The following is a 25,035-nucleotide window of genomic DNA, read 5'->3' on the forward strand; positions in this document are numbered from 1 at the left end:
AAATTAAAAAAAAAAAAAAAAAAAAAACTTCCTGACATTCTAAATATTTGTAAATTGTGAACAGCACACAGACCGCTTGCTAACTGGACTTGTGTTGCTAAGGTCATCAGATTTTAGCCCAAAAATGTCCACCCTGTCATTTTACAAAAACTATTTTGAGAAATTTAAATGAATGAATTGAGTGAGTTACAATTCAAAATTAAGTTCTTTATTGGAATATTTTCCAAAGCACTTGTCTTATGACAGAACCAAAATAGCCATTTATATTTTTTCTTAAAAAACAAAAAATTAAATCCCAAGATGCTTGCAAAATGCACTGAAAAGCTTTCGACAAAATATACATGGCAGAACTTGTATACCACAGCCATCGAATGACCTCTTCATAAATAAGGATGTGGGATAAAACATTTTTGTACATAATTTAGGCATTCCACTTTGCAATATTTGCAATCAAAATGACAAGTCAAACCCCCAATTACAGAAACTCAAGTCCTGCGCCACAAACGACCACATCTGCAGTGCATCCTTGCAAAAACATCATCAACCCCCAAAACAAACAGTGCCTAACATTTTAGACAATGGGTTGCTTTGATATAAATCAACACTGATAAAAGCAGATTTCATAAAAATACAGACTATATGACGGACATAAAATATAGAGATTACATTCGGTCTAGGTTTCGGATTAAGGGAAGCGGGTAATTTAGCTAAAGGGAATCCCTAACAAAACAACCCCCAAAACTAAAACCTACAAGCGTAGCTTCTAAAAATTCTGAATTGCCAATTGGAGATCCAGGCACATGACTTTCAGAGTCAACACTGACTCTTTCATGAAAGCTTATGTTTAAAAAAAACATTTGGGAAGAGAAACGGAGTCCATCCAAATCCGCAATCACACATTTTGTCTATGCTGGTTTAATATACAGCGCGGAAGGGTCTCCTCAAGTGGTTTGAAGTCTTGCCGTGTCCTTAAAGGGTGACTTGCATCGCAAAGTAGAAAAACATTCCGACCCGCTGGTGGCGTGAAATGGATGACGATGCACGATGACCAGCCAAATAAAAACAGGAGGTCGGAGGAAAAAAAAAACCAAAAAAACAAAACAAAAACAAAAAAAACAGCCCAAACAACAATGGGAGGCAGGTTGAGAGCAGAGTGTGAACCCGCCCCCGGGTTCCATTTTAGGTTGCTTAGTGAGCCTTGTGCCCTCTTAAGTTCATTCAGTGCAAGAGGTGTCTTAGGAAATAACAAGATTTGGACTACTTGTCCTAAAAAGTCTCCATTTGGACGTCCCTGTAATTCTTTCAGCACAAAAAAAGGAAAAGAAAAATAAGTCCACCCAGTTTTTTTTGTTGTTTTTTTTTAAACAATCCACACCTTGTAGTATTTTCTCTCTTAATTATAAACATCCAGGAGTACTTCAGAGGGCCTTTGCTGTATATACAGATGTCCAGGGTTATCTTTGCATTTATATAGTGTGTTTGTGTATAGTGGTGGTTGGTTCACTGAGAACGTGGCTCTCCGTGGACTCTAAAGCGATACAAGCAGGTGTAGTCGGGATGCCCCCAGTTGGACAGCACCCGCAACTCCATGATTTGGAAACTCTTCTCCATGGGCTCCTGGAAGGTAAAGAGGGGCAAAAGCGGGGAACCACTTTAAAGTCTTGCGTCACGTGCGGAATACGACAACACACACCAGTGCTGGACAAATTGGCCATCCAAAAAAAAAAAAAAAAAAAAAAAAAAAAAAAAAAAAAAAATTCACAAATAATTATTCAAAATTGCGTATGTTTAGAATACAGTATACTACAAATGATTTCATCGATTAATCAAACAGAATTAATTTTGTGTCAATGATTAGGGTTGGCTATTTTCGTTTTGTTTTTTTTAGCTACATTTTTATCTCATTGCCTTCCACTGGGATCCCAAAATTGTCCTATACAAAACATGTAAAAAATGATTCCGCTCATATTGCCTGTTTCTTCAAGTTTATGACATAAAACAAAACAACAAAAAAAAACATTTAAGCAATGAACTCACATTGATCAATAAAATCCCTGAAATGCCCAGCCCTACTATAAACCGATTTGTCAAATTGAAATGACCTTAACAGGGAAGATTTGCAGTGATTCGCCATCTTCCTGGTAGGTGTAGTGACCAAGCAACTCGCCTTCTTCTTGATACTCGTCATCCAGACCCTGTAGGTAGCATGGCAAAACAAACATAATTACTCACATCCCTCTATGATTTATTTACTTTTTTTTTTTTTTTTTTTAAATGAATGGTTGACGTTTCTCACAAAGACGGTGAAGTCACGTGGGGCGCTGCTGATGTTCCCAGTGGGGGACAGCACTTTGGGAATGTGTTCCAAGCAGAAGGACGTGGGCCGGATTCTCATGGAGAGCCGGATCACGAGGTAACCCTGCGAGCCTTTGAACGCCCAGCAGTTGCCCGGATACACGTCAGGCTGACGGAGCGGAAGCCAAATCAAAAGCAGACTTTAGTATGTGCCGTTACTGAATATTCTTTGCGTTCCGGCGTTGGCACGGGCGACCCACCTGGATGACGACGCGAGGCGACTGGGAGAAGTACCAGAGCGGGAGGCCGAACAGACTCATGAGGGCTGTCTTGGTCTCGTGCGTCTCTGAGCAGCGAGTGCTGAGGATGCTACCGCCTGAGTACACGCACACATTTTGGATTCAAAATGACATTGGCGGGGAATAAGGGAAGAATCGATAACGATAGCGGCAAAACGGCAACACCATGCATCTAGCTTGCACACAATCATGAACCCATGTTACATGCACAAGTGTATTCCGCAGTTCAAATGAATCAGCACATGCAAACCACCTTGGCATGCGGCGAATCAATAGCAGCAAAGCAGACTCGCGCTTAATTCCAATTTAAGCAAAGTACATGAGAGTTATGGAACGCTAGCAAGCTAATCCGCCAACATCCAGTTTGGCGTTAACCACTCAGGATCAGGGGTGTGCGTGTAATTGTTTTTTTCTTTTTTACCTCCAGACTCCAGGGCATAGTCCACCAGACCGGTTTTGTCCTGCGAGTAGAGCTTCAGCACATTCTGGGCAATCATTTTGACTTGCTGGGGTAAAAAGAGCACACAATTAGAAATGAATTAAAAAATCCTTCAAAAAAATAAATGATAAAAACAAAATGTTTGAATTACAGTTGAACCTTCAAAGTTAGACAACGTTTGTTCCGGCTTCATACAGCCCGCTCTGCTCTTTAATTTGGTTTAACGCGCATTTACATTCTCATAAGTCCTGTAATATTTGTTGAATTCATTTTGCCATTTTTGTTTCAGAAAATAACTTTTTAAAAATTTTTCTTATTACCTCATTAAAATGAACAAAATGTTATAGTTTACACAGAAATATAGTAAAATGAACAAAATGTTATAGTTTACACAGAAATATAAACAATAGTGAATGTAAATTTAGTCATTTGTAATCTTTTTTTCTACTTTTTTTTAACCATATTTTAACAGATATTTTAACTTGTTTTTGTTTTGTTTTTTCACCTACCAATAAGGTGGTCCATTCTAAAAATCAATGTGGTCATCGCACATGACAAGGCTTTGAACTACTCAGCCTTGTTTGCCTTTTGAGACGATGCTTTCCAGAGAATTTTGCTTGAGCTCTAATTGTAACACTTTGGGGCGCGTTCACCTCTGGAAGTCCCACAGTAGCTCATTTTGAGGACGGGAGAACAACATTTATTTCCACTACCTCTTTTGACAGGCACTCAGCGGAAGCGGCGCTTTGCACCGTGCCGGTCACCGTGCCGACAATGGACGTGGCCTTGGACTCTGCCTCGCTGAGCGTCTGAGCCCGGTTCAGCTCCAGCTGGCGGGAAACGTTGCTCAGGATGCTGTGCTCGAGCGCGGCCAGCGACGCCAACAGGTCAGGCGTGCTAGCGTAGCGCTGGGACAGCCACACCACCAGAGACTCGGGCAACTCGCCCTGAAACTCTCCGGACGAGCCGCTGCCGAAGAACAGAGCGTGCAACTCCTTACGTACTTGGGAGGAAACCTGAGCCGACACCTGCGAAGAGGAGGCATTGGAATTGAAATATAGAAATTCAAATTGACTCATTCACCGCTAGACATTTTCACACCCTCTTTTACCCTAACGTTTGAAAAGATTTTGAAAAAAATATAAATAAGTCCCTGGGATTGAGTGGCTGGACTGTGAAAAGACGGTTAAACAAAGGGCCAGACTAATTCAATAAATTAGCTTTTTTTTTTTTTTTAAACATTACAAAATAAAACAAAAATAATGACATTCAAACCCATCCCCCCCCAAATAACAGGAGGTTCAGTAAATTTGTGAGTAAATTGGTTTACAACGATCTTTTTTTTTCTGCACTCAATACAAAAAAAAAAGTGATGTTATTTTAAAGCGGAAGTCAACCCAAACATATTTTTTTCAAGAATATGTTCCCAGTAGGCCCACTAGTTGAAACACGGCATTCTGATTCATTTTGCGTTTGTGGAGTAAGTGTTAATCCACTCGTTTTTAGCCATGTCTGGGGGCGGCCATTTTGTCTTCTGTCGACTGAAAATGACATCACAACGACCAATCACGGCTCAAATTCAGAAAACAGCTCAGCCGTGATTGGTTGTTGTGAGCAGTTGTGATGTGTGATGTGATGATTTTAGAGATGGCTAAAAACAAGTGCATTTTGCTGCTTAATTTATATTCCACAAATGCAAAATTAATCAGAATGCCGTGTTTCAACTATTGGGCCTGCTCGGAACATATTCTTGAAAAAAACATGTTTGAAATGACTTCCGCTTTAAGGCCAGATCACCCTGTCCTACTTGTTTTTGTCTTACCGCCTCCTGCAGGGAGTCCAACTGCTCACACTTGCCCTTGCAGCCCATGACGCCCTGCAAGTCCTGCCGGACTTTTTCCAAGTCCAGCTCAAGCCTTTGTACCTCGGCCTGCAACGCGTCGTGCTCCTCCTGCTTCACCCCCACGCTGCGGCAACAAGGCACATTAGAGCTTCTCCTACCAAATACAATCATTTCACAGTTAACCGTATGTTGGTACCTAAGAGGAGGTGTGTCTACTGCGGGAGCAACCACTACTTCTTTCAGTTTCTCATCGTACTGCTGCTGCTTCTGCTGCACCTCCTACAAGACAGGAAAATAATGACAAACTATTTATAAAACGCAGCACAAAAAAAAAAAAAAAAAAGCAATATAAAAAGGTTTCTCCATGTTTGTATATATTGACAGGCCAATGTAAACATAAAACAACGTAGTACCGCGAGACTGCAAGTTTACTTAATGACCTGACATTCGATACAGCATCCCTACGATTGGGAGCCAAGCATTTTGCGGCGCCGCGTTCCAAGCCTTCGACCCGAGCATACCTCAGTCTTGGCAGCCAGAGCGCCGAGCAGCAATTCCAACTCGGCTAAGCGCGTCGTTTGACTCCCTTGAAGCGCTTTGAGCTGCCCTTCGCTCTGCACGGGTGCCAAATGACATTGTAAGCAACGTGAAGCTTGACACTCAACTAACACCAGCAACATCATTCGTCTTCCATTGCCTGCTCTCTGAGGGCGCGGTCCTGCTGCAGCTCTCCGCGCGCGACGCCCAGCCGCTGCTCCAGCAAGGACGAAACCCACAGTCCCAAAGTCTCCCTGTCGGTCTCGGTGCGGAGCTTCTCCCTCAGGGAGGTGTACAGAGCCATTATGTCCGTGCGATGCTGCTCCTGCTTCTGGTCACTCTGCTGGACTCGCTGCCACAGCAGAGCCAGCTGCTGCTCCAGACGTTCAATGCGCTCCAAGTCCAAACTAGGGACCACCATTGGCTGAGGCGGGGAACACAACGGGGGCACATTTACAGGACAAGTAAGGCAAGTGAATTCATTCTGGACTTTTGCCATCAACCCACCGGCATCTGCGAAACGGGGGCTGAGGTGTGACCCTGTGGGATTTCTGTAGGAGGGACAGAAACTGGAGCAGAGGCTGGCATCAAGTTCGGCAGGTAGGCGATGGGAGAGGGGGGGCGCCACTCGGTGAGGTTTATGGCCGGCAGGTAGGCGAGCAGGACAGCAGCGGACGGACCCCACAGCCACCAAGCTGAATGACAACAACAATAATGCGCAATACTAGGGCTGAATCATTTGGAAAAATAATCATCTTGCTGTGGAATGACACAGGTTTGCGCATCATTTAAAACATTTCCACATGTTTTGTTATTAAGATTAGCTCAGGCGCTCGTGTCAATTCTTCGCAACTCACCGAAGAGGAGCAGTAGTGGCAGAAGAAGCAGGAGGAGCTTCCAGAGTTTGGGAAGACATCTAGAAGTAACACGTCGGCAAATTAAGCAAACTTGAAAAAAAATTAAGAATGAGTATTAAAAAAAAAAAAAAAAAAGAAAAAAGAAAAAGCTGAGTTTGGTGCTTTTACCTTGTCAGAAAGAAGACATTGAGTAGAGACATGAGGGACGCAAGATGGTACCAGCCACTGGCAAGAAACCACAGTAGACCCCGGCCTGCTTTCACTGTGACGTAAAAACATCATCAGAACCTCAGCGGGCGAGAAGATTCCAGGGTGACAAGAGGACACGTGACCAACCTGGAGCTGCTACGATCGTCCACAGCAGCGTGAGCAGGCTCTGCGTCAGCGTCCCGACGCCCGAGCCCAAAGCTTTGGCGCCTCTCGCCACGCAATGACCCGGCTGGAGGAGGCAGTAACCTGGAAACGGAAGCACCGATTAGTCAGCGCTCACGCTCTAAATCATCATCGTCATCACCATCATCATCATCATCTCGGCATTAGAGGAGCGCCGATCAACCTGTGTAAGCCAGGAGGCTCCACAGCGCCCCCGTCAGGCGCTGAGACCCGGAGGACTGAGTGAGGAGGACGGTGTCTGTCTCAGAGTACTGCTTCCCTTTACAGTCATCACCTGCGTGCAGCAAAACCACGGCAAGCAAAATGATGAACGCACGCACAAAAAAGCATGCGTGAATTGACATCTAAGATGGACGTTACACGTGAAAAAAAAAATACACTGTAAACCAGCCCAAAAAAAAAAAAAAAAGCACAAAACAAATAGGGCTAAATGCATGCATATTGCACAGGGCTGATGACACGGGTCACAATAATTCTGTCAATCAGCAGACAACAGGCAGTGTGTGTGTGTGTGCGTGTGCGTGGATGCGCTTACACAGGGAACCATTGAGATTGAGATGTGAAGCGTCTTCTGTCACCAGATCTTTGACATTGATGCTCCCACAATAACTCGAGTGAGCTGAAATGCACACAAAGCTCATTTGTATTTGAATGTTACGATGAAAAAGTACGACAACACGAATGAAAGGAACAATTCATCAAAAATGTCCCTGAAAAATGTTATGAGGCATAAAGGGATTGAACGTCCTTTACTCCTTGAACCAACACAAAATGAAGCCCACACCTGGTTCAAAGAAACACCCAACTTGTCACAAACAACAAATGAGTTGAGAAACGACGCACCAAACTTTCCAAGTCAAAGTTGAGACATTTATTATTATTTATATATTTAGGACACTCAAAAGAGAAACGAGGGAGGGACGAAAAGGGGGCCGGGAGCTTGTCCAGAAAGAGGTGTTACCTTGTACTTGAGAGTCTTTAGACATGTCGCCCATCACCCTGCGCTTGAGTAGCCACACTTGAGACAAACTGGAGGACGCCGTCTGTCTCAGGGAGTCTGTACATGACGCAAAGATGCCTGCTGGGAGTAAGACAAAAAAATAATAATAATTGTAAAAATATTAAAGTACATGACGCAAAGATGCCTGCTGGGAGTAAGACAAAAAAATAATAATAATAATAATAATTGTAAAAATATTAAAGAGAAACACTGATTAGAAGTTAGTCTACGGAGGCAATGAGTCTCATTAATGGTAAAAGGCTCCCTCTAGTGGTATATGAAAGAACCACTCTATTAAATGTTCAGAAGGTGGAATTTGCAGTTGTCAGACTGCTAGTAAGATTTAAATGATTTTAATTTCTTGAAGAGGTACTTGGCAAAAAAAAAAAAAAGAAAAAAAGAAAAGAAAAGCACTTAGCTACACAGAACCATTTTTTTGCAGTCTGGTAAGTAGAGGCAGGTCTCTACTTAAGAATAGACAAAAGGAATGACGGTGAACCAAGATGCGTCTACCTCTTCCTTGCGTGCCGCTCGTGCTTCGTGTGCCCAGCCAGAGCACGCAGCTGTAGAGCATAGTGAAGATGGACACAAACGGAGCCAGGACCTTTTTGCTCAGGCGCGCACACGTATTAGATACTGACGTTAGCACACCTTAAGAGGAAAAAAAAAAAAATTTGCATGTAACAAATCAACTTTCCCGCATTGTCTTCAATCCGAGTTTGTATTGCGCACCTGTTTTGCTCTTCCGACTCCGATCTCTGGAGTATATACTTGTGAAAGGTGACGATGAGTAGGAGAGGGCATCCGTGCACACTTCTTCAGCGTGTGATGACGGCGACGAGAATGTTGGCGACGAGTGTGTGATGAGGGAGTCGTTCGTTTGCGAATGGAAGGAGCAGTCTTTGCAGATGTAGCCGTTGGCGAGCGTCGCGTGGGACTTGGAAGCGCCGACGTCGCCGTTGACGTTCGACCAGCTGTGGTCGGAGTGGGACGTCCTGCCTGAGGAAAACACGGGCACGGGCGTATTTACGGTCAAACTGCATTTCCACAATAAGCATCATGTCCAGTGATGAAACAATTTACTGAGAAACCGGATAACCTCTCAAACGGGTGGTTTTTATTGTTTCAGTGAACCTCTTAGTACTGCGATAATGGTGGAACTCTTTTCTGGACTGACCCCAGATGCCGTCGACGGTCGTCGTGGTTGTGGCCGTAGCGACGGCGCGCTGTCTCAGGTGAGCCTGGTCTGTGGCGGCCGCGTGCAGGCTGCCATCAAGCGCCGCGTTGCTTTCCTCGACCCTCGTGCTGCTGTACATCGGGGTGCTGACGTCGGAGAAGCTGAGGTTCTTCCTCGGCGTGCCCGCTTGGCTCAAGGACAAAGACACGGTGTTGGAACTGGATTGCAGCTTTCTGCTCCGCAGCGTCCTGGCAGAAAGAACACAAATGTGGATTATTATGGTGTGTTGTGGAAAATAGACTTTCTGGTTCTACTTCCATGACACATTAAAATGTTACTAAAATATTAAAGATCATTAGCATTATTTGTTATTTCCTTTGCTCTTTAAAGTGAAAGTCAACACAAACATATTTTTTTCAAGAATGTGTTCTATGCAAGCCCACTAGTTGAAACAAGGCATTCTGTTAAATGTTGTGGAATAAGTGTTAATCCACTCGTTTTTAGCCATCTCTGGGGGCGGCCATTTTGTATTCTGTCGACTGAAAATGACATCACAACTGCTCACAACGACGAATCACGGCTCAGATTCAGAAAACAGGTCAGCCGTGATTGGTCGTCGTGGGCAGTTGTGATGTCATTTTTCAGTAGACAGAAGACAAAATGGCCGCCCCCAGAGATGGCTAAAAACGAGTGCATTTTGCTGCTTATCTCATATTCCACAAACGCAAAATGAATCAGAATGCTGTGTTTCAATTAGCGGGCCTGCTGGGAACATATTCTTGAAAAAAATATGTTTGGATTGACTTCCGCTTTAAGCGAAGGGACAAAAAAATAATTATTAAAATGTTTTTTGTGATGATTTTTTTTTTTTTTTTTAAAGTCATCCCACCCTGGCTCTACCCGCGCAGTTATTTCACAAAATTCAAGGTGCCACTGTGTACCAAAGACCCTCACCGTGACTCTTTCCTGGTGGTATAGCTGCTCTGGCTCTGGGTGTAGTCCATAAGGCTGTCGTTACCATGGTGACCGGCAATAGTTTGCAGACGCAGGCTCCGCCGTGACATCCTGGGCGACTCGTACACCGGAGCAATCTGGTGCTCCTTCTCAAACTCTAACGCCGCTGTTGAGTAGCTGGAGCTGCGAAAACCAGGAGACAAGCACAAGAGAATAATAAAAGCAACGTTAGCCAGAGTGTCGGGGAAGCCTTCGTTTTGACCCAATAAAACGAAACCGAGCCCAGGACAAGAGTGTCGATTGAGAGAGAAAGCATAGCTGTCACGCCGTTGTTCACTGCAGCTGGCAGTTTACCCAACAGGAAGTGACTCACCCACGAGGCAAAAGGGAAAACAAGACAACAGAATAGGCAGCGTGTGCGCTTCGCAGCAAAATTGTCCTAATCGCCATATAAACATCCCCGAAGCAGGCAAATTGACAAACAAAAGCGATGCAGCGCGCGGTGATCCGTAAGTTGTATATTGAAGGTTGCCATGGATCACGCTGCGCTGAGTCACAGGGCCACACCCACCTGGCACAGTACTGGAGGCACCACACGCCAACACAAACACAACGAGACCATTGGAAAGACTCTGGATACTTCACTAAAAATTACGAGTCATTTCCGCTAAAACAGGGGCGCCAGAAGAGCAAAACAATCACGCATGTCTCTGCAAATTCATCCAAATCACAGTCTAAGTTCAACTTAGGCAAGTGGACTCATCTTAGTTGTTAGTCTTTTTTTCCCCCAGAATATGTTCAATGCAGGCCCACTAGTCTAAACACGGCATTTTGATTGATATTTGTGGAATATGAGAAACAATTTTTAAGATAGCTCAGGGGGCGTCCATTTTGTCACTCCCGTGGACTGAAGATGACATCAAAGTTCCTCGGGGCTCAGGTTAACGACCAATCATGGCTCAGCTTTAGAAAACAGGTGAGCCCTGTGAGCAACTTCGACGTCATCTTCAGTCGACAGAAGTGACAAAATGGCCGCCCTCTGAGATGGCGAAAAGTGGGTGCATGTTGCTGCTTAATTTATATTCTGGGAAAAAATAGGTTTGGCTTGACTTGCCCTTTAAGACATAAATAGGAGGACTCTACATGTAAAATTTAGCACTGAGGAAATTTTGTCCAGTTGCCTCCATTCAACTTTCATAATATATAAATACAATAATACAATACAATAAGCAAGCACGCATGCTTTAGCTCAAAAACAAGCGTCCTATTTATTAAACTGTCTGCAATTTTGATTGAAACTATATTAATTTTAAAGCAGGTTTTTTATTAGGGAACCAAAATATGAAAAACGAGACAGGGTCAATGGTGTGGCCGCTAAGTGTAGGCGCACGCGTCTCTGGAGCTGAACTCCGATGTAAAGCCTGAGGATTACAAACGGCCACCTCCATCCGATTATGTGCTTTCGTGTTTACTCAGCAACCTGCGTGCTGCTTCAACTGGCTCCCCAACAAACATACGCGGCTCATGTCCCGCCAAAGATAGTGTTCTGTGTAAATATGACAAGGCAGCAAAGTAACAAAATGGCCGCCCACTGAGATGCTAAAAAAAATTGCTTAACTCATCATTCCACAAATTAATCAGAATGCCGTGTTTAGACCAGTGGAGGTGCACAGAACATATTCTTGTCAACAACATTTTTGGGTTGACTTCCCCTTTAAAGCACGTGGAAGAGGTGAAACTATTTGAAAAATTTTCATATGGGCTCTCTTGTGTGTGGGTCTGAAATGAGGAAGAAAATCTGCACCCACCATTGAAAAGCTAGCAAAGGCACAGAAGGCTTCGTCTGAGCGGCAACTAATTGTTTTCCGGTAGCATCCATATCGACATGTCCGCCGCTCGCTCTCAGGCGGCTCCGACGGCCCACATCAGTGATATAAATAGAGACTGCAGAGACTGTGATTTTTCCGAAGCAAGAGAAGAGGACAGACACCCAGCAGGGACTACAAAGATGCTCGCACTCGGACAATCGGCTTCCAGGGATCGCTCCTTGCGCAACGCCAGGCTTTGATACCCTTCCCACACTCAGTGGGCACTGCCGGCTGTCTTGCGTCACCGGCACACGACTTCTCAGATGGAGTTGAGCGTTTGCTTCGCTCCAGGAAGCAGGTGGAGAGCTAAGCAGGAAGTGGGTCCACAGTTAATGGAAACAGCGACATGATGGGGATGCAGAAACCACAGAGAAAAGCTTTTTGAAAAGTCCATTATGAATTGTGGGGAGGGGTGGGGGGTGAATGTTATTATCTTTGTCTTTGCGTTGTAACGTGTTAATGGGAAAAAAAAAATCCCTCAGTTTTCGAAGACTTCATATCGGCCGTTTTAATCGTCTATCGGTCGAGCATCACAGTGGAAGTTTTTTTTTTTTTTTTTAATTAAAAAACACATTGTCATGTTTTTTGGGGTGTTGGAATTGAATTCTATGGGCAAAACCGATTTGATGTTACAGTAAATTGAGTTAAGAAATTGCTCAATGAACAAATTAAACACCTAAAACTGTACTTCATTCATTCGCTAAGTAAATCAACCACCTGCCACTGGTTAAATGACAGTAGCAAAACTAGCTTGTCCACTTTATTCGCTGCCTCCAAACAATATGCAGATTCCCTCCATGACAAAGACAGCAAGTGGATGTACACCACCAATACAATACAAGTCGGATTGCTGCCATTAAATGGACGTCCCACCCACTTACACGCTGCCTGATTTGCATATTGGATGGGAAAAAAAACAAAAACACCCCCAATTGCACATCATGTACAATAGATACAATTAAGCTCCATTAATAAAGACATTTTTACACTTTTGAATGGTAAAATGTGACATTTCTAATGCAATATTTTATAAAGTTTTTTTTTTTTTTGGATGATGGCAAAAGTTTTAGCTTGGAACAAATTATTTCACTTGACAAATATGTTTGAATTACCGTAGCACAACCAGACCTAGATAATCAATTATGAATCTGGTTTTCCGAACAAGTATACACACACACCACTTTTTAATTCAGGTGGTTTATAACATAAAACCACAAGTGTTGCTCCAGAAGTTGTGTTAAAACGCAGGCCAGACAGTCCAATACAAAGCTCTTCGTACAAAGATGAAACAAACTGGCCTCACTTCAGTTACGGAATCACATTCATGACATGTCCAAATACACCGTGCATGCAATCACAAACACTGAAGCAAAAGTAGTACAAGTCCGTTTGAAACAACTGCCATGTCTTCCGCAACGCTCTGAAACCAGTCTGTGAGTTTAGACCGCAGTCATTTCTCCTCACAACTAACTGGGAGAAGATAAGGACAACACGCGCCGCCATCTTGCTTCCCAAGACTGCAAGAGAACAACCCAAAATCCCCTCGAGATACTGAAGCTCGTGTTTACAAGCACTTTGGAAAATGAGAGACTAATACCAAGAGCTGCTGAATTGCCATCCAGCTCGCTCTGGGCGGGAATAATTTGGCACAGATTACCATCATTCCCTCCCACCCTCGCTTTCTCCTCTCTGCCTGGCTTTCCTTCATCGAGATGCCACAGTTGGCGAACGCACCGCATTTCGCATGGCCAAATGTCAGTGGTGAAAGCAGGAAGGGCAACAACTGGCCGTCGTAACTCGTAACACACACGGAGGCACACAGAGACACTAATGTTGGAGTTGCATTCCTCGACGTCGCCTTGCCAAGCAAGACTCAGATACTGACAAGTTCACATTCACACAAAAAACATGAGCAATTGCACTGTTCTAATGTTGTGATTTCGTCTCAACAAAAGGAAGCGATTTTTTTTTTCTTTGTGAAATATTTGTTCCTTTTTATTGGTTCTTCGTTCAAAGGATATACAAATGTTGCACGGGATACGGGTACCGTGATTTTTTTTTTTTTAACGTCAAAAACGTCTCAATACCCCCCCCCCCCCCCCCAAAAAAACGGTATTTAAAAAAACAACAACACTGTCTTAAAGGCAAGTACATGGTCCGTTATGTCACATGTTGCGATGACGTACACTTTTGCTCTCATCAAATGTATGTTGTTTTTCTCTTTGCAAATAATTCTGTCTGGCCTTCATATATAGTTCACAACTCACCATTTTCAATTTTGAATCTACATTGATTCAGAACGATGTCAATTACTACTGCGGCTGTGCTCCCCGAGTAAGTACTGACAACGGTCCGTCCTCTCTCGGGAGAAAAAACTGCACCGGAGGCCCCACTGACCCACTTCCAGCATCATCAAATATGAAGAGCGACTGTGAGTGCAACGGCGCGCACCCCTGCTCTGCTCACCATGGGGAGGGGCGGGCAAGGGGGTGATACAGTTTATCATTCTACCATAAAGAGACACTTTCAATATAGGTTGTAAATGTTCTGGCCGCACAAAGATCAAATATGAGCTTCCAGACCTTGCACGTTCTATTTATTATTAACTAACGTTTGCAAGTCAAACGATTGTCCCGTATATCGCCTGTTCGGTGCCATAAACATGCCGCTGTTCTTTGGGCTTGTTTTGACAGACGGACCAACAGTCTCGTTCATCAGCCTCGGTTCGTCTCATCACATTCATGTTGCAGTCACTGTGGGCAACGCACCCGCGCACGAACACAATGGCCGGAGTATAAAATGCAAATCGAGCCGCAGCCACATAACAGCAGGAATTCTGAAGAACATCTGTTTAGAGTTTGGCTCTCTTTTCTCAAAATACATAATAAAAAAATTAAAAAAACAGCTCAGTCGCATGTTCTGCTCTCAATCTTGGCAGCAGCAGAAACGGTTAGTCTAATCCCGGGATCAGGGCCATGTTTGTGACGGCGAGGTTCATTAATAGATTCTCAGTTGACTGCATTCAAAAGGAACACCATTGGCGTGGTCAAGGCAGACTATCTGACGGATTCCATAGCATGTTTAACAGCACGTGTTCAGAGCCAATCTTCTTCGAAGTAGCTAGCTGGACCGGATTTCACTGACCTGATACTGGGAGAATTCTCTCAGGGGGTTTGTTAGCCTGTATACTTAGCAGGTCGGGTGGATCACTCGATCCACCAGAAGGGAGCATTCAGCTTGAACGTCACATTTGCTTTTTCCCCCCCCCCCATTCTTTCACTTGAATGATGAGACACCCCACCTCTGCCGTTTAAGTTAAACGGCGAGCAAAAGGGGAAAAGGGGATGGATAGATTTAACAACACCCCCAAGGCAGCGACATTCTTCCACATGTACCAAACTTGAGGCTGAAATGTCGATCCGCAGACAACCCTGAGCCAAGTATCGGTCCAATAATGTTTAGAACAAAATCTAGACCACTTCCACGGTTAAACTGTTGCCGAAGCAAACTTAGCACCTCATATTTGTTAATCAGGTCACATGCCACAGCTAACAGCAGTTAGCGCTCGATAGCTAGTGTTGGCATTGTGAAAGGATCCCAAACCTGTCTGTCTTGTGTCTGTCATGCAATCTATCTTCTTGGCTTCTTGCCATTGTGCCATATTATTTAAACAAAGTGATGCGTGAGTCTGCACTAACATTAGTCTGTGGAAAAATACTCACTGCAAAGCTTCGAGGCATGAATCGTATTATTGAAGTTATTCGATCAATAGCCAACCGCTTGAAAATTTTATGAAAATCATCTCCCTGCGTAATACTGCTTAAAACTGGTAAACAAACCGGCGTTTACAACGTTACCGCTCGAGCTCATGCTTTACTTGGCAGAAGTAATGAAATTACAGAGCAGAGAAACACAAACAGAACCCCCCCCCTCCCCCCGATCGGATTCCACAACAAACACACACACAGGCCAAGACGGACCATAAAAAACGCAAACCTGGAAGCTTTTCAGCGACGGGAATTTGTGGTCGTTTCCAATCCGTCAAAGTAAGATAAATCCTAAAAGCAACATTGATAGTTGACGAAATATTTCCTCCTCAAATAGCTCCGCGACTGAATAAATAGCGCCCGAGCCGAGCGGGATCGACTTGATGGGCAACAAGTTCCTCTGTTGTACCCGCGCTCGCACACGCCAGAGGTCTCACCTGAGGGAGTAGGTATAGCCGGTGTTCTCTGGAGCACACTGTGGCGGTGTGTATGTGTGCAGTTGGGAAAAATCCATGGTCATTCTTCTTTGTTTAGACTGCAAGAGTCAGGATGCAAGGGATAGGGTCAGCCCACGCTGACATGGTTGCAGGGAGATTAGCACAAACTCACTTCCATACACACGCGCACACACACAAACGCACTGCCTTGTTCAGCCTGTCTCTTTGTTTTAAACCAAATATGATATTACAGACAAAATAGCGCAGATAAAGTTGCTGCCTTGATACTAAACGAAGTCCAGTACAATCCCCCCAATTGCTCTGTCGTTTCTGTTCAACAACGTCAAGATAAACAACAGCTCAGGTAGGCCCGACACACACTTTGACCAGGAACGACAATGACACTGTGATTGTGCCTGACCTAACCTCTTCCTGCATGTCGCTGCTGGCTGCCCCGTCGATTGTAACAAATAACTGGTCCTGTCCCCTCTGGTAGCGACCGACAGGCGAGCAGATCCTCTTACTCCTCGAGCTGTCTCCGGGCCGAAGCTACTACTTGTGTGAGCTCCGCACACAGGGAAGAGTGTGTTATGAAACAAAGGGGTGGGGCAGTTTTTTTTTTTTTTTTTTTTTTCGTTGAGGCAAACGGGCGGGAAAACCACTAGCCAAAGAAGTTGCTCTTCTCACAGTGGAACCTGCATTCACAGGCTGGGTAAACACAACTGGTTATAGCCAAGAATTTGTCACTAACTGCAAGTGAAGCACAGAAATTCCATTTGTCCCACTGACTGATGTTTCATGTATAGGCTGAAAAAGTGAAATGCTGACCTAGGCAAAGGGGACGTTCACACAAGCCTTGCGATTGTAGTTTTTTAACCACAGTTACTGTAGATGTGACTTGTGATCAAATCTAGTGTAGGTTTAGTTGTGATACGTTGCATATTTGGCACTGCCACAATGCGACACTGTTTCTTGTTAGCGTTGTTGTTGTCGTTAGCATTAGCCACGGACAATGGAGAAGTTGTCTTCCTGATTTGTTTTGACAGTTAGCAACACGTGGAAACTCACGCGACACCTAGGGTGCTAATGAAAGTTTAGTCGGAATCGCCAACGGACACCCGTTTAAAATTAGAGGCGGACCGGTCTTTAGTATTTTTATTATTTTTTTTTTTTTTAAAAAAGGTCAACTTGATAGAAGGGTATGCATGAATAACGGACGCTCAATTTGTAGTAAAATGCCCAGCTCTGGTCTACGCGCTTCAATTGTTAGCTTTGAATTTCCAATCCAAGGTAATTTACTAAAACAATGTGATAGTGAGTTAAGCTGCAGAAGCTCTCTATTGTAGCTCGTTTTCTGCCCTTACAATTTGTGGCCTACAATGAACAAGGGTACAGTTTTTCACCTCTAGGTGTGACCTGTAATGCGCACGTTTCCAAACATTCCACTTTGAGGCCCATTTACACAATTTTTAAGAAACCAAAACACGGTTGCTCGGTAAAAACAGAGCCAGAGGGACACTTGTTTTCAGTTAGAAAAGAGTGCTGTGCCTGTGGCACTGAAGGTACTAGTCACCCTTTTGACACAACCAAGCTACATTAGTGAAAACCAAGCTTCCTCGCAGAGCCTGAATAATATATATACGTGTATATTTTACTCACGCTTTTTGGGGGATTTTCATTTCTGTGCAGACACAAATGCAAACAAACAGATGGCTGAACCCTGAAATCCCACCGCTAGTCTCATCTCATACCGTTTCAAATCGGGACCCTTGAGCCCAAAAGAAGGATAAGCTCGAGCAAAGATCCAAAAGCCAAGATTTGTTGTTTTTTTTAAGACAATCGACTGCTGTAGAGAAGACGACTTATTCCATTGCCAACCAAAGCACAACAAATAATTAGTGATGCATGCACTTAAAGCTCCCAAAACTCCAGTTGCAAGCTTTGCTAACCTTCGACACCATAAAGAGACAGGTTGAACAGTGCACTCTCTCTCTCTCTCTCAGAGACCCACACGCACCCTCGCACTTGTGTTGAGCATAAACGTGCAGCACGCCGACATACTGTCAAGTGTTGTGTGTCTGCTCTGTACGTCAGCTTTGCTCGCCCCTTTACGCCAAACCACCTGCGAGCCAGCTGCTGGCCTCAACAACGACGGCGCACCAAGCGTCAAATCGGCGACAGCACTCGAACCGACTCGACCAGCTGCAAACGGCTACATGGAAGCCGGTTACATTCCCGCCGTGCTAAATTTAGAGTCGTTTTGTTTTGTTTTTTTTTAAAGACGAGGCGCACTGACTTCCAATCGCAGGTGTTGTGCAGCACAAGTCTATGCCGAGATTGATTCGGACGTATCATGAGCTCATTTTGGGGCCAGGATTATTATTATTATTGTTTTTTTAAATCAAGACGCTAATGTGTTTGTTCCACGGCGTTGTGCACGTTACCGTGCCATAACTTGCCCGTGTACTGCGAATCCATGTACGGTATCATCATCCTATAGCGATTCCCAAATGGACAAAATCCACTGCTGACTGTCGACGCGCCAAACTTCCTCCGGCGACATTCCAGAAGAAAAAAAAAGAGGGAGGGAAACAAAAGCGTCCTTTTTGGTTTGTGCCGCTACCCTGTGCTCTTGAACGCGTCCCGAAAGTTGGGCACAGGAGTGATTGAGTGTGTGTTGTTGTTTCCAAAATGGCTTCCCGGGCGGACAAAGCCACAAGGATGGCTGCTGTGATGCTGTGCGGCTGATCCTCCCACTCGGCACGGCCCGCTTCAAATCCATTGGAGGAGCCGAATGTGCGCCTGACAGCTGCCGGGGCTACTCGGGGGCTGCACTCGGCTTGCCAGTGTACAGTTACACTTCACAGCATTCACTAGGTCCAAGTTGCATTCGGTTACACCAGCAAGCTTTCAATCACACTTGCAGCATGCATGCACACTTGCAGCATTCAATCACACCGGAGACATAGTTACACTAGCAGACAATCACTCCATTGTGAGTTGACATTAGCAAAGCCCAGTGGCGGTCCTTCCTTGAATGGCAGACTTCGAAAGCCCCCATTAGTTTTCGTAAACTCAGACCTTGACTGCCAATCAATTCCAAACTTCCATCACTAAGCCACGCTGTTTGAAAGGCACATAACCAATACGTAAGTACTACATACAGTATGTAAATTAATTACTAGGGCCAGTATCAGCCTGGTATCAAGGTATCGGGTACTATTGAAGGCTGCAGATACCAGCCACCTATACTTAAGGCAAAAAATAAAATAAAATAAAATCTGACACCAAGTCCTCCTCACCAGTAGTTGGCGATACACTGCGGCCGTTTGACATATCTGCAAAATGTGCATTAGCAAAAAAAAATAATACTTTGGTTACAATTATCTGTCATTATGTTAATTGCAGTTATACAGTATGGATAAAAATAAATGCATTTCAATTATATTTTTGAAACAGAAAAATTCATTGTGGTGCCGAAGGAAAGGAGACGCAGGAGGTGTATCACAGAAGACTTTACTGAACATTACTTAGGCAAAAACAGGAAGAAGGTAAAAACCCTAACTAAAGTGAAGTTGCAACCCTCGGAACAACTCGTCCCCCAACACATCCCTCAACCTTTAGTTCCGTGGGGGAATTATGCCAGCAAACACCACAACATATTTTTTACTATTTCGAAAAGAAAAAATAATGAGATCTGCAACTACGGGAATTCGCGGGTGCTGAACCTGGGGTACGCGGGGGTCCACTGTAACTAGCCTTACGTCAGAGTGACGTCGGAAACAAGCAGAAACGCGCGCTTGCTTTCTGGCCAAAGACTAAAGCATCAAGATAGTACCCAGGCAGCCCGCTTGTCTTTACGACATTTTCGTAGGCTCAAATGCCATTTATAGCACACACGTCCATTTATCCCTAAACTCCATTCAAAGCTTTGAGCAGACGTTTATAAAAAACATTGCATTCAACTCTTGGTTAGCTTGCCAAACTTGAAAGTCAAGCACATTCAAGTCAAACAAACGCGGCAGTCATCTTAGTGGACGACCTTCATTTTGGCACAAAGTCCCCAAACAACGTTGAAAATCAACAACGTTAACCAGGGTTGAACAATTAGAACGAGCTAGGCTAAAAAGAATAAAGCATAAAAGTGACGGCACAGGTGAGCCTATTTCAAACTGAAAGAATTGCGCACTCACAAGCCGACTCTCTCCGAGTGCAGGCGGATAGTTGCACTTTGATCCCGGTTGTCCGGTTTTAGTCCAAATCTTGAAAAAAGTTTCAGAAACACGCTTCTCTCAACGGAGAACTGCCTGCCCGAGTACTAGGACGACTGTATGTTAACGTACGCCTGTCACGCACGCGCCCACATTTTCCGTTGGAACGCAGACACCCTTGTCACGCGCGTGGCACCATAAAACAAGACCAAGAGCGCCAAGGCGCAACAGCACTACTGGCTGGCAGACGCCGGAATGACAACAACACGAGGAGGCGTCATCTCGTTCACACATTTGAACTTTAATGTTTCCTTTTATTTCCATTTCACGTTTCAATTTTTACGTTGAATTTTAATTTAAATTTTAAGTCTCACTGTAAATCTTAACTTCAAATATTTCACTCACTGGCCGGTGCTTCACATTATTCAGACAATATTTTATCTTCCATTTTTTTTCTATTTGCATTTTAATTTTAATTAAATTAAAGTTAATTTTTTAAAATTGTAAGTATAATTCCAACTCGAAGTTATAATTTTATTTTTATTGTATTTTTTAATAATTGTATTATTTATTTAAAGTTAATCTACTTCTGGGGCTTGACTGGTCAAACATTGCCCATAATTGACTAATTTTAATTTTAATATGATACCTCATTTAACAATCATTTTTAATATCATGCAAAAATGTTTTTCATGAGTAAATATTTAAAATAAAAGTATTGATTTAAGAAAAACAATCTCATCACTGCACAGTATGATAGTGGTTGACACATCCGCCTCCCACTTGTGAGGTTGGGGACCAAAACCGAGCAATGACTTTCCTGTGTGGGGTTTGCATGTTTTTTCCGTGTCTTCCTCCCACATTTCAAACAAATTACATTCAAAGCTCCAACTCAGGGGCGCCTGACAGCACACAGCCGGTGAGGCGTGGGACGGAGGGTGAAGCCCACCACGGGCTTCAAATCCAGCTCGTCCTCGGAAATCCCGGGCGGAGGAGTGAAGCGGAAGCGCTGGAGGAGGGACGTGAAGAAGAGAAAAAGCTCCACCCGGGCCAGGCTCTCACCCAGACATGCTCTTCGGCCTACGAAGAGGACGGGCCACTGGTGGAAAAAGTTCAAGCGTGTACGTGCGGTGAGTGTACCTGCAGAGAAGGGCAAGAAGGCATCCCTCTTGACAAAGTTCCCCTCCTCATCCAGGAAGTGGGAAGGGTTGAACGTGTTCGGCGTCTCCCATTCGCTCTCATCGTGGAGGACGGAAGTCAGCAGAGGCAGGACGGTGGTCCCCTTTGAGCGAAAAGTGCCAAGATAAAATTGGCTTGACATTGCGTTGACACACCACCACCAGCTAATTGGAGGAACAGCTCACAATCCAAAGCATACCACAACCTGAGTACCTCATGATGGAGGTACTGTTCCCCTGCTATATTGTGGTTTATCATTCGCGCCCCTGCTAAAGATGACGTTCAAAGTAAACACACGTGTCAGATGCGCAGCCTCCAAGAAGCACACCTTTTGGATGAAGTATCCCTGGAAGGTGATGTCTCGGCTGGTTTGGTGCAGGATGGCCATGGGGACGATGTTGGCCATCCTCTGCGTCTCGTGGATGACGGCGTTCATGAAAGGAAGGTTCTTGCGGTCCTCCACTTGGACCTGTCGGTCTCCGATCACTCTGCTCAGCTCCTCCTGGACTTGATCTGCGGGTGAGATTTGAAAAAAATGTGATCCCAATTGTCGCCTGTAAGAACTCTCGTATTAGCATCATGATGGACACCTTGAATTTGAGGGTACTTTGCCATGAAAAGCAGACTCCAACAAAGGGTGTTGGCTGTGGTGTCAGTGCCCGCTCCGAACAAATTCAGCACGCTGTTGACCAGGTTTTCGTCGTGGTAGTGCTGCTTTTGGGTTTCGTGCTCCAGGAAAAAAAAAACAAAACAAAAAAAACATCCATACTGTTGGAACCTTATTCTTGATTTGTTGTAAAGTGGCTGCAAGCGTGAGGGCATTACGATTTGGCAGGGGCGTATTTTGTCATTTGAGCGCCCAAGGCAAACCCAGTCATGGGCTATGGAAGCATATGTGTGCCATCAGATTCTGTATCTGAATAACAGAATTATTAACACGTATTCAATGAACGCTTTTCAGCTTCAAAAACCAAACGCTCATGGTTAGCATATCGGCCTCAAAAGTTGTGAGGTTCTAAAGCTTGACATTGTATGTTGTGGAATTTTTAATGAAAAGATAGCATCCTACCTCCAGATTTTTCATCCGCGTGCAGAAAACATCGACCAAGCCTCTGCAAACGTCAGAGTTGATCGTCTCCTTCAGCTCGGCTATAATATTTCTTGTGTGCTGCTTGGTCGCTTCCACGTTACGCATCACATCCCTCCAGTCCTTGATAAAGGGGCCCAGCCAGGGGAACAAATTGTATATCTGTCATGGAGCAAAAATAAAAACACTCATTACCATTTGGGCGAGGAATACTGAAGGAAATGATAAAATAGACCTTTTAAATCATGCTGAAATCAGGAATACGTAGCCAAAACACACTTTATTGGGAACAACTGCCTCCGTTGAGATCCAGCACTTTTGTACTTATATCATACCAAGTCATGAATGTTTTTTTTTTTACTACTGAATTGATGTAGTTTTATTTCATTAAGTTGTACTGTATATTGTATGACATGAAATGTTAATGCATACTGTATTTAGACAATTCCCCTAATTTATATAATTTTATTAACTATTGTTTTATTTATTTATTTATTTTTTTTCATTTGCAAATGTTCTTCTTTGAGTCAGTACTTGGTGTAAAAATGTTTTGAGAAGCACTGCATTCGATTATGCAAGTGGACCTAAGAGAATTGCATGTAGGCTCAGTTTAAAATGAGGCATTCGAAGTCTACATTTGAGGAACATTTGCGGTACCAAGATAGGAACCGATCCAGCCAGATAGATGGTCTCGTGGTCCCTCTCTATCATCTCTTGAAAAACCTTGTCTTGGTATTCGAACCTCTTTCCAAACATGATCGCCGAGATAATATTGGAAGCTGCGTAGCTTATGATGGTTGCGTTGTCAAAAGCTTCATCTAAGAGGAATAAAAATGCGTTAGAAACCGTCGTAATGTCCTTATTACAGTCTTCCCCCGTGGTACATCTACAAAGTGTTTGAAAAATGGGTTTCAACAATTGTAAGTGCGATTTCTGCACCTTTGTGTCGCTCAAATTCCTCCATGAGGAAGTGGCACTCCTCAATGATTTTCTCCTCGCTGAGCCTCTTGCCCATGCCGAAGTCTCTCAGCGTTGTCAAGGTGAAACGTCTCATTTCCTTCCATGAATCCCCATTGGCAAATATGATGCCTGGAAGCAAGCGGTGACTGTGTTTCAACAGGCTCAAAAAATGTTCAAGACACTTTTTCCTGGTGTAATATTAAAGCTATGATGGAGAGAAAAGATTTGAATAACCATGTCCTTGGTTGAAATCGTAGAATAGCGGATTGATGTCTCTGTCCCCGAACTCCTCGGCATGGTTGATGAGAGCCTCTCGGACTGTCTTGCTTCCGGCCAGGACCACCACCTTATTGGGTCCAAAGTAGACGGTGAAAACCGGTCCGTAGGTTTTGGAGAGCTGCCAAAGAAAGTTTAGTTCAATTAAAATGTAATCCTTCTCTTCACTTATTAATCATTCGCTGCCAAAAACATTTTTATGTCTTTTCACAGTTCAGCCATTCAATCTCAGGAATGTATTTCTATTTTTTTCTATTTTTTTTTTTTCTTTCAAACGTTAGGGTAAGAGGCTATCTGAAAATGTCTGGCAGTTAATGAGTTAAAATCAAAATGCTGTCATTTATTTGCTCCATTTGGAAACGTTTTGGAAAACACAAATATTACTCTGTTGACAGTTCAATTCAGTGCAGTTCAGTGAAGGGCAGTATACTTTATTGTCCCAAAGCCATGGAAACTTGAGTCTCTGCTCTTTGGTTTTATAATGTTCTACTGTATGTAAGGGAACCCTAACTCCCTGCCTGAAAGAAGGTCCTCAAAGCAATTGAGCATAGTCCTTGGAATTTTGAGTCTATGCCCTTCATTTACGTTTTTACATTCTTGGCTAGGCTAATAAAGATGATTCGGATTCTCAAGATATCCTACACAGTGAGATTTTTTTAAATAGGAAAAAAAAACATTCTTTAATATAGTGCTTTAAAATGCCATTACAAATTTGGTGAAGAATTATAACAGTTTTTGCCGCATTTTTAGCTTGCACCTTCCCTTTCAAAGTACGCAGCCCCAGACATAACATTTGGGGGAAAAAAACTAGTTTGTGCGCACGAAATAGTTTTATTTCCAACTGTCATGTCTGGGGCTCCGTATAAAAGAGCTGGAATTCAAAATGATAAAACCAGACAAGAAGTTTACAGCTATACGTTAAAACAACACAGTCAACGTCACTTGATTAGTAGATAGAAAGGAGACGCTCACACTGAAAAGCGACTCGTCCAGTCTCTTCAGATCCATCTGAAGAAGGTTACCGAGCAGAGGGAGTGCTCTGGGGCCCGGAGGATCCAATTTGGTCTTGCTTCGCAAATTCAAGCTGGTGTAGAAAAAGTGGACGGCCAGCAAGCCCGCTAGGGCACCTGACAAGGAGAGCAAAACAGGAGCCTGCAGGAGTTCTTCAAACATCTTCTGGCCGGGGCCAACTTGTACAAAAACACGATCTCTGACTCCCTGTAAAAAGACAAAAAGTTGGGAGGAGGAGATGTCAGATAAAGTTTACCAATCACAATCCACTGGGTGTGTTTTAGGGGCGGAGCCAGATTGACAGACTGCCCACCCAGTGAGATTCATATACCGGTACTTTCTTTTTAGTAAATTATTTTTTAATTGGAATTTGTTGTGTTTTTTAAATTTTATTGAATATGAAGAATAGCATAATTGTGGTTGTCAAAGGAAGATCTGAACTTCA

The 25,035-nt window shown here is 43.8% G+C and overlaps 2 protein-coding genes across 6 annotated transcripts; both read right to left on the reverse strand.

The window, feature by feature from the left end:
- Positions 1-192: 192 nt before the first annotated feature.
- Positions 193-20,207, reverse strand: LOC147134331 (SUN domain-containing protein 1-like). 5 transcript variants are annotated; one of them, XM_086055229.1, is made up of 23 exons: positions 18,326-18,618; positions 15,867-15,964; positions 9,795-9,977; positions 8,841-9,088; positions 8,396-8,662; positions 8,177-8,314; positions 7,625-7,744; positions 7,199-7,282; positions 6,827-6,937; positions 6,607-6,726; positions 6,439-6,532; positions 6,271-6,329; positions 5,921-6,108; positions 5,574-5,837; positions 5,398-5,490; positions 5,073-5,155; positions 4,856-5,000; positions 3,747-4,061; positions 3,016-3,100; positions 2,556-2,671; positions 2,297-2,464; positions 2,103-2,195; positions 193-1,617 (listed from the first exon to the last, which is right to left on the reverse strand). In XM_086055229.1, the coding sequence occupies exons 2-23, from the start codon at positions 15,947-15,949 to the stop codon at positions 1,501-1,503; spliced, it is 3,174 nt and encodes a 1,057-aa protein (XP_085911355.1). In that variant the 5' UTR covers positions 15,950-15,964; positions 18,326-18,618; the 3' UTR covers positions 193-1,500. The 5 variants fall into 5 exon arrangements, with proteins under 5 accessions (XP_085911355.1, XP_085911354.1, XP_085911352.1 ...); XM_086055228.1 differs by lacking the exon at positions 18,326-18,618 and adding an exon at positions 16,293-16,451 and having other exon boundaries at positions 7,625-7,741; XM_086055226.1 differs by lacking the exon at positions 18,326-18,618 and adding an exon at positions 16,293-16,451.
- On the reverse strand, positions 19,367-24,796 carry LOC147134332 (cytochrome P450 2K1-like). Its single transcript, XM_086055245.1, has 9 exons — positions 24,552-24,796; positions 23,538-23,700; positions 23,283-23,432; positions 23,001-23,161; positions 22,326-22,505; positions 21,847-21,985; positions 21,585-21,769; positions 21,218-21,359; positions 19,367-21,157 (listed from the first exon to the last, which is right to left on the reverse strand). The coding sequence occupies exons 1-9, from the start codon at positions 24,750-24,752 to the stop codon at positions 20,970-20,972; spliced, it is 1,509 nt and encodes a 502-aa protein (XP_085911371.1). The 5' UTR covers positions 24,753-24,796; the 3' UTR covers positions 19,367-20,969.
- Between the last annotated feature and the right edge of the window lie 239 nt (positions 24,797-25,035).

This window comes from Filicampus tigris, chromosome 16 (genome assembly GCF_054856515.1).
Source record: "Filicampus tigris isolate MCC_2025a chromosome 16, RoL_Ftig_1.0, whole genome shotgun sequence".
NCBI lineage: Eukaryota > Metazoa > Chordata > Actinopteri > Syngnathiformes > Syngnathidae > Filicampus > Filicampus tigris.

Excerpts from the sequence above, each read along its gene's own strand:
- LOC147134331 (XM_086055226.1), bottom strand. Across the intron at positions 5,838-5,920 it reads CCCCCGTTTCGCAGATGCCG|CCAATGGTGGTCCCTAGTTT; the intron begins GTGGGTTGATGG and ends TCCCCGCCTCAG. Across the intron at positions 4,062-4,855 it reads TGGACTCCCTGCAGGAGGCG|GTGTCGGCTCAGGTTTCCTC; the intron begins GTAAGACAAAAA and ends TCCTCTTCGCAG.
- LOC147134332 (XM_086055245.1), bottom strand. The coding sequence starts at position 24,752 with ATGTTTGAAGAACTCCTGCAGGCTCCTGTTTTGCTCTCCTTGTCAGGT. Across the intron at positions 22,506-23,000 it reads CTGGATCGGTTCCTATCTTG|ATATACAATTTGTTCCCCTG; the intron begins GTACCGCAAATG and ends GCTCCATGACAG. Across the intron at positions 21,360-21,584 it reads AGGGATACTTCATCCAAAAG|GGGACCACCGTCCTGCCTCT; the intron begins GTGTGCTTCTTG and ends TTTCGCTCAAAG.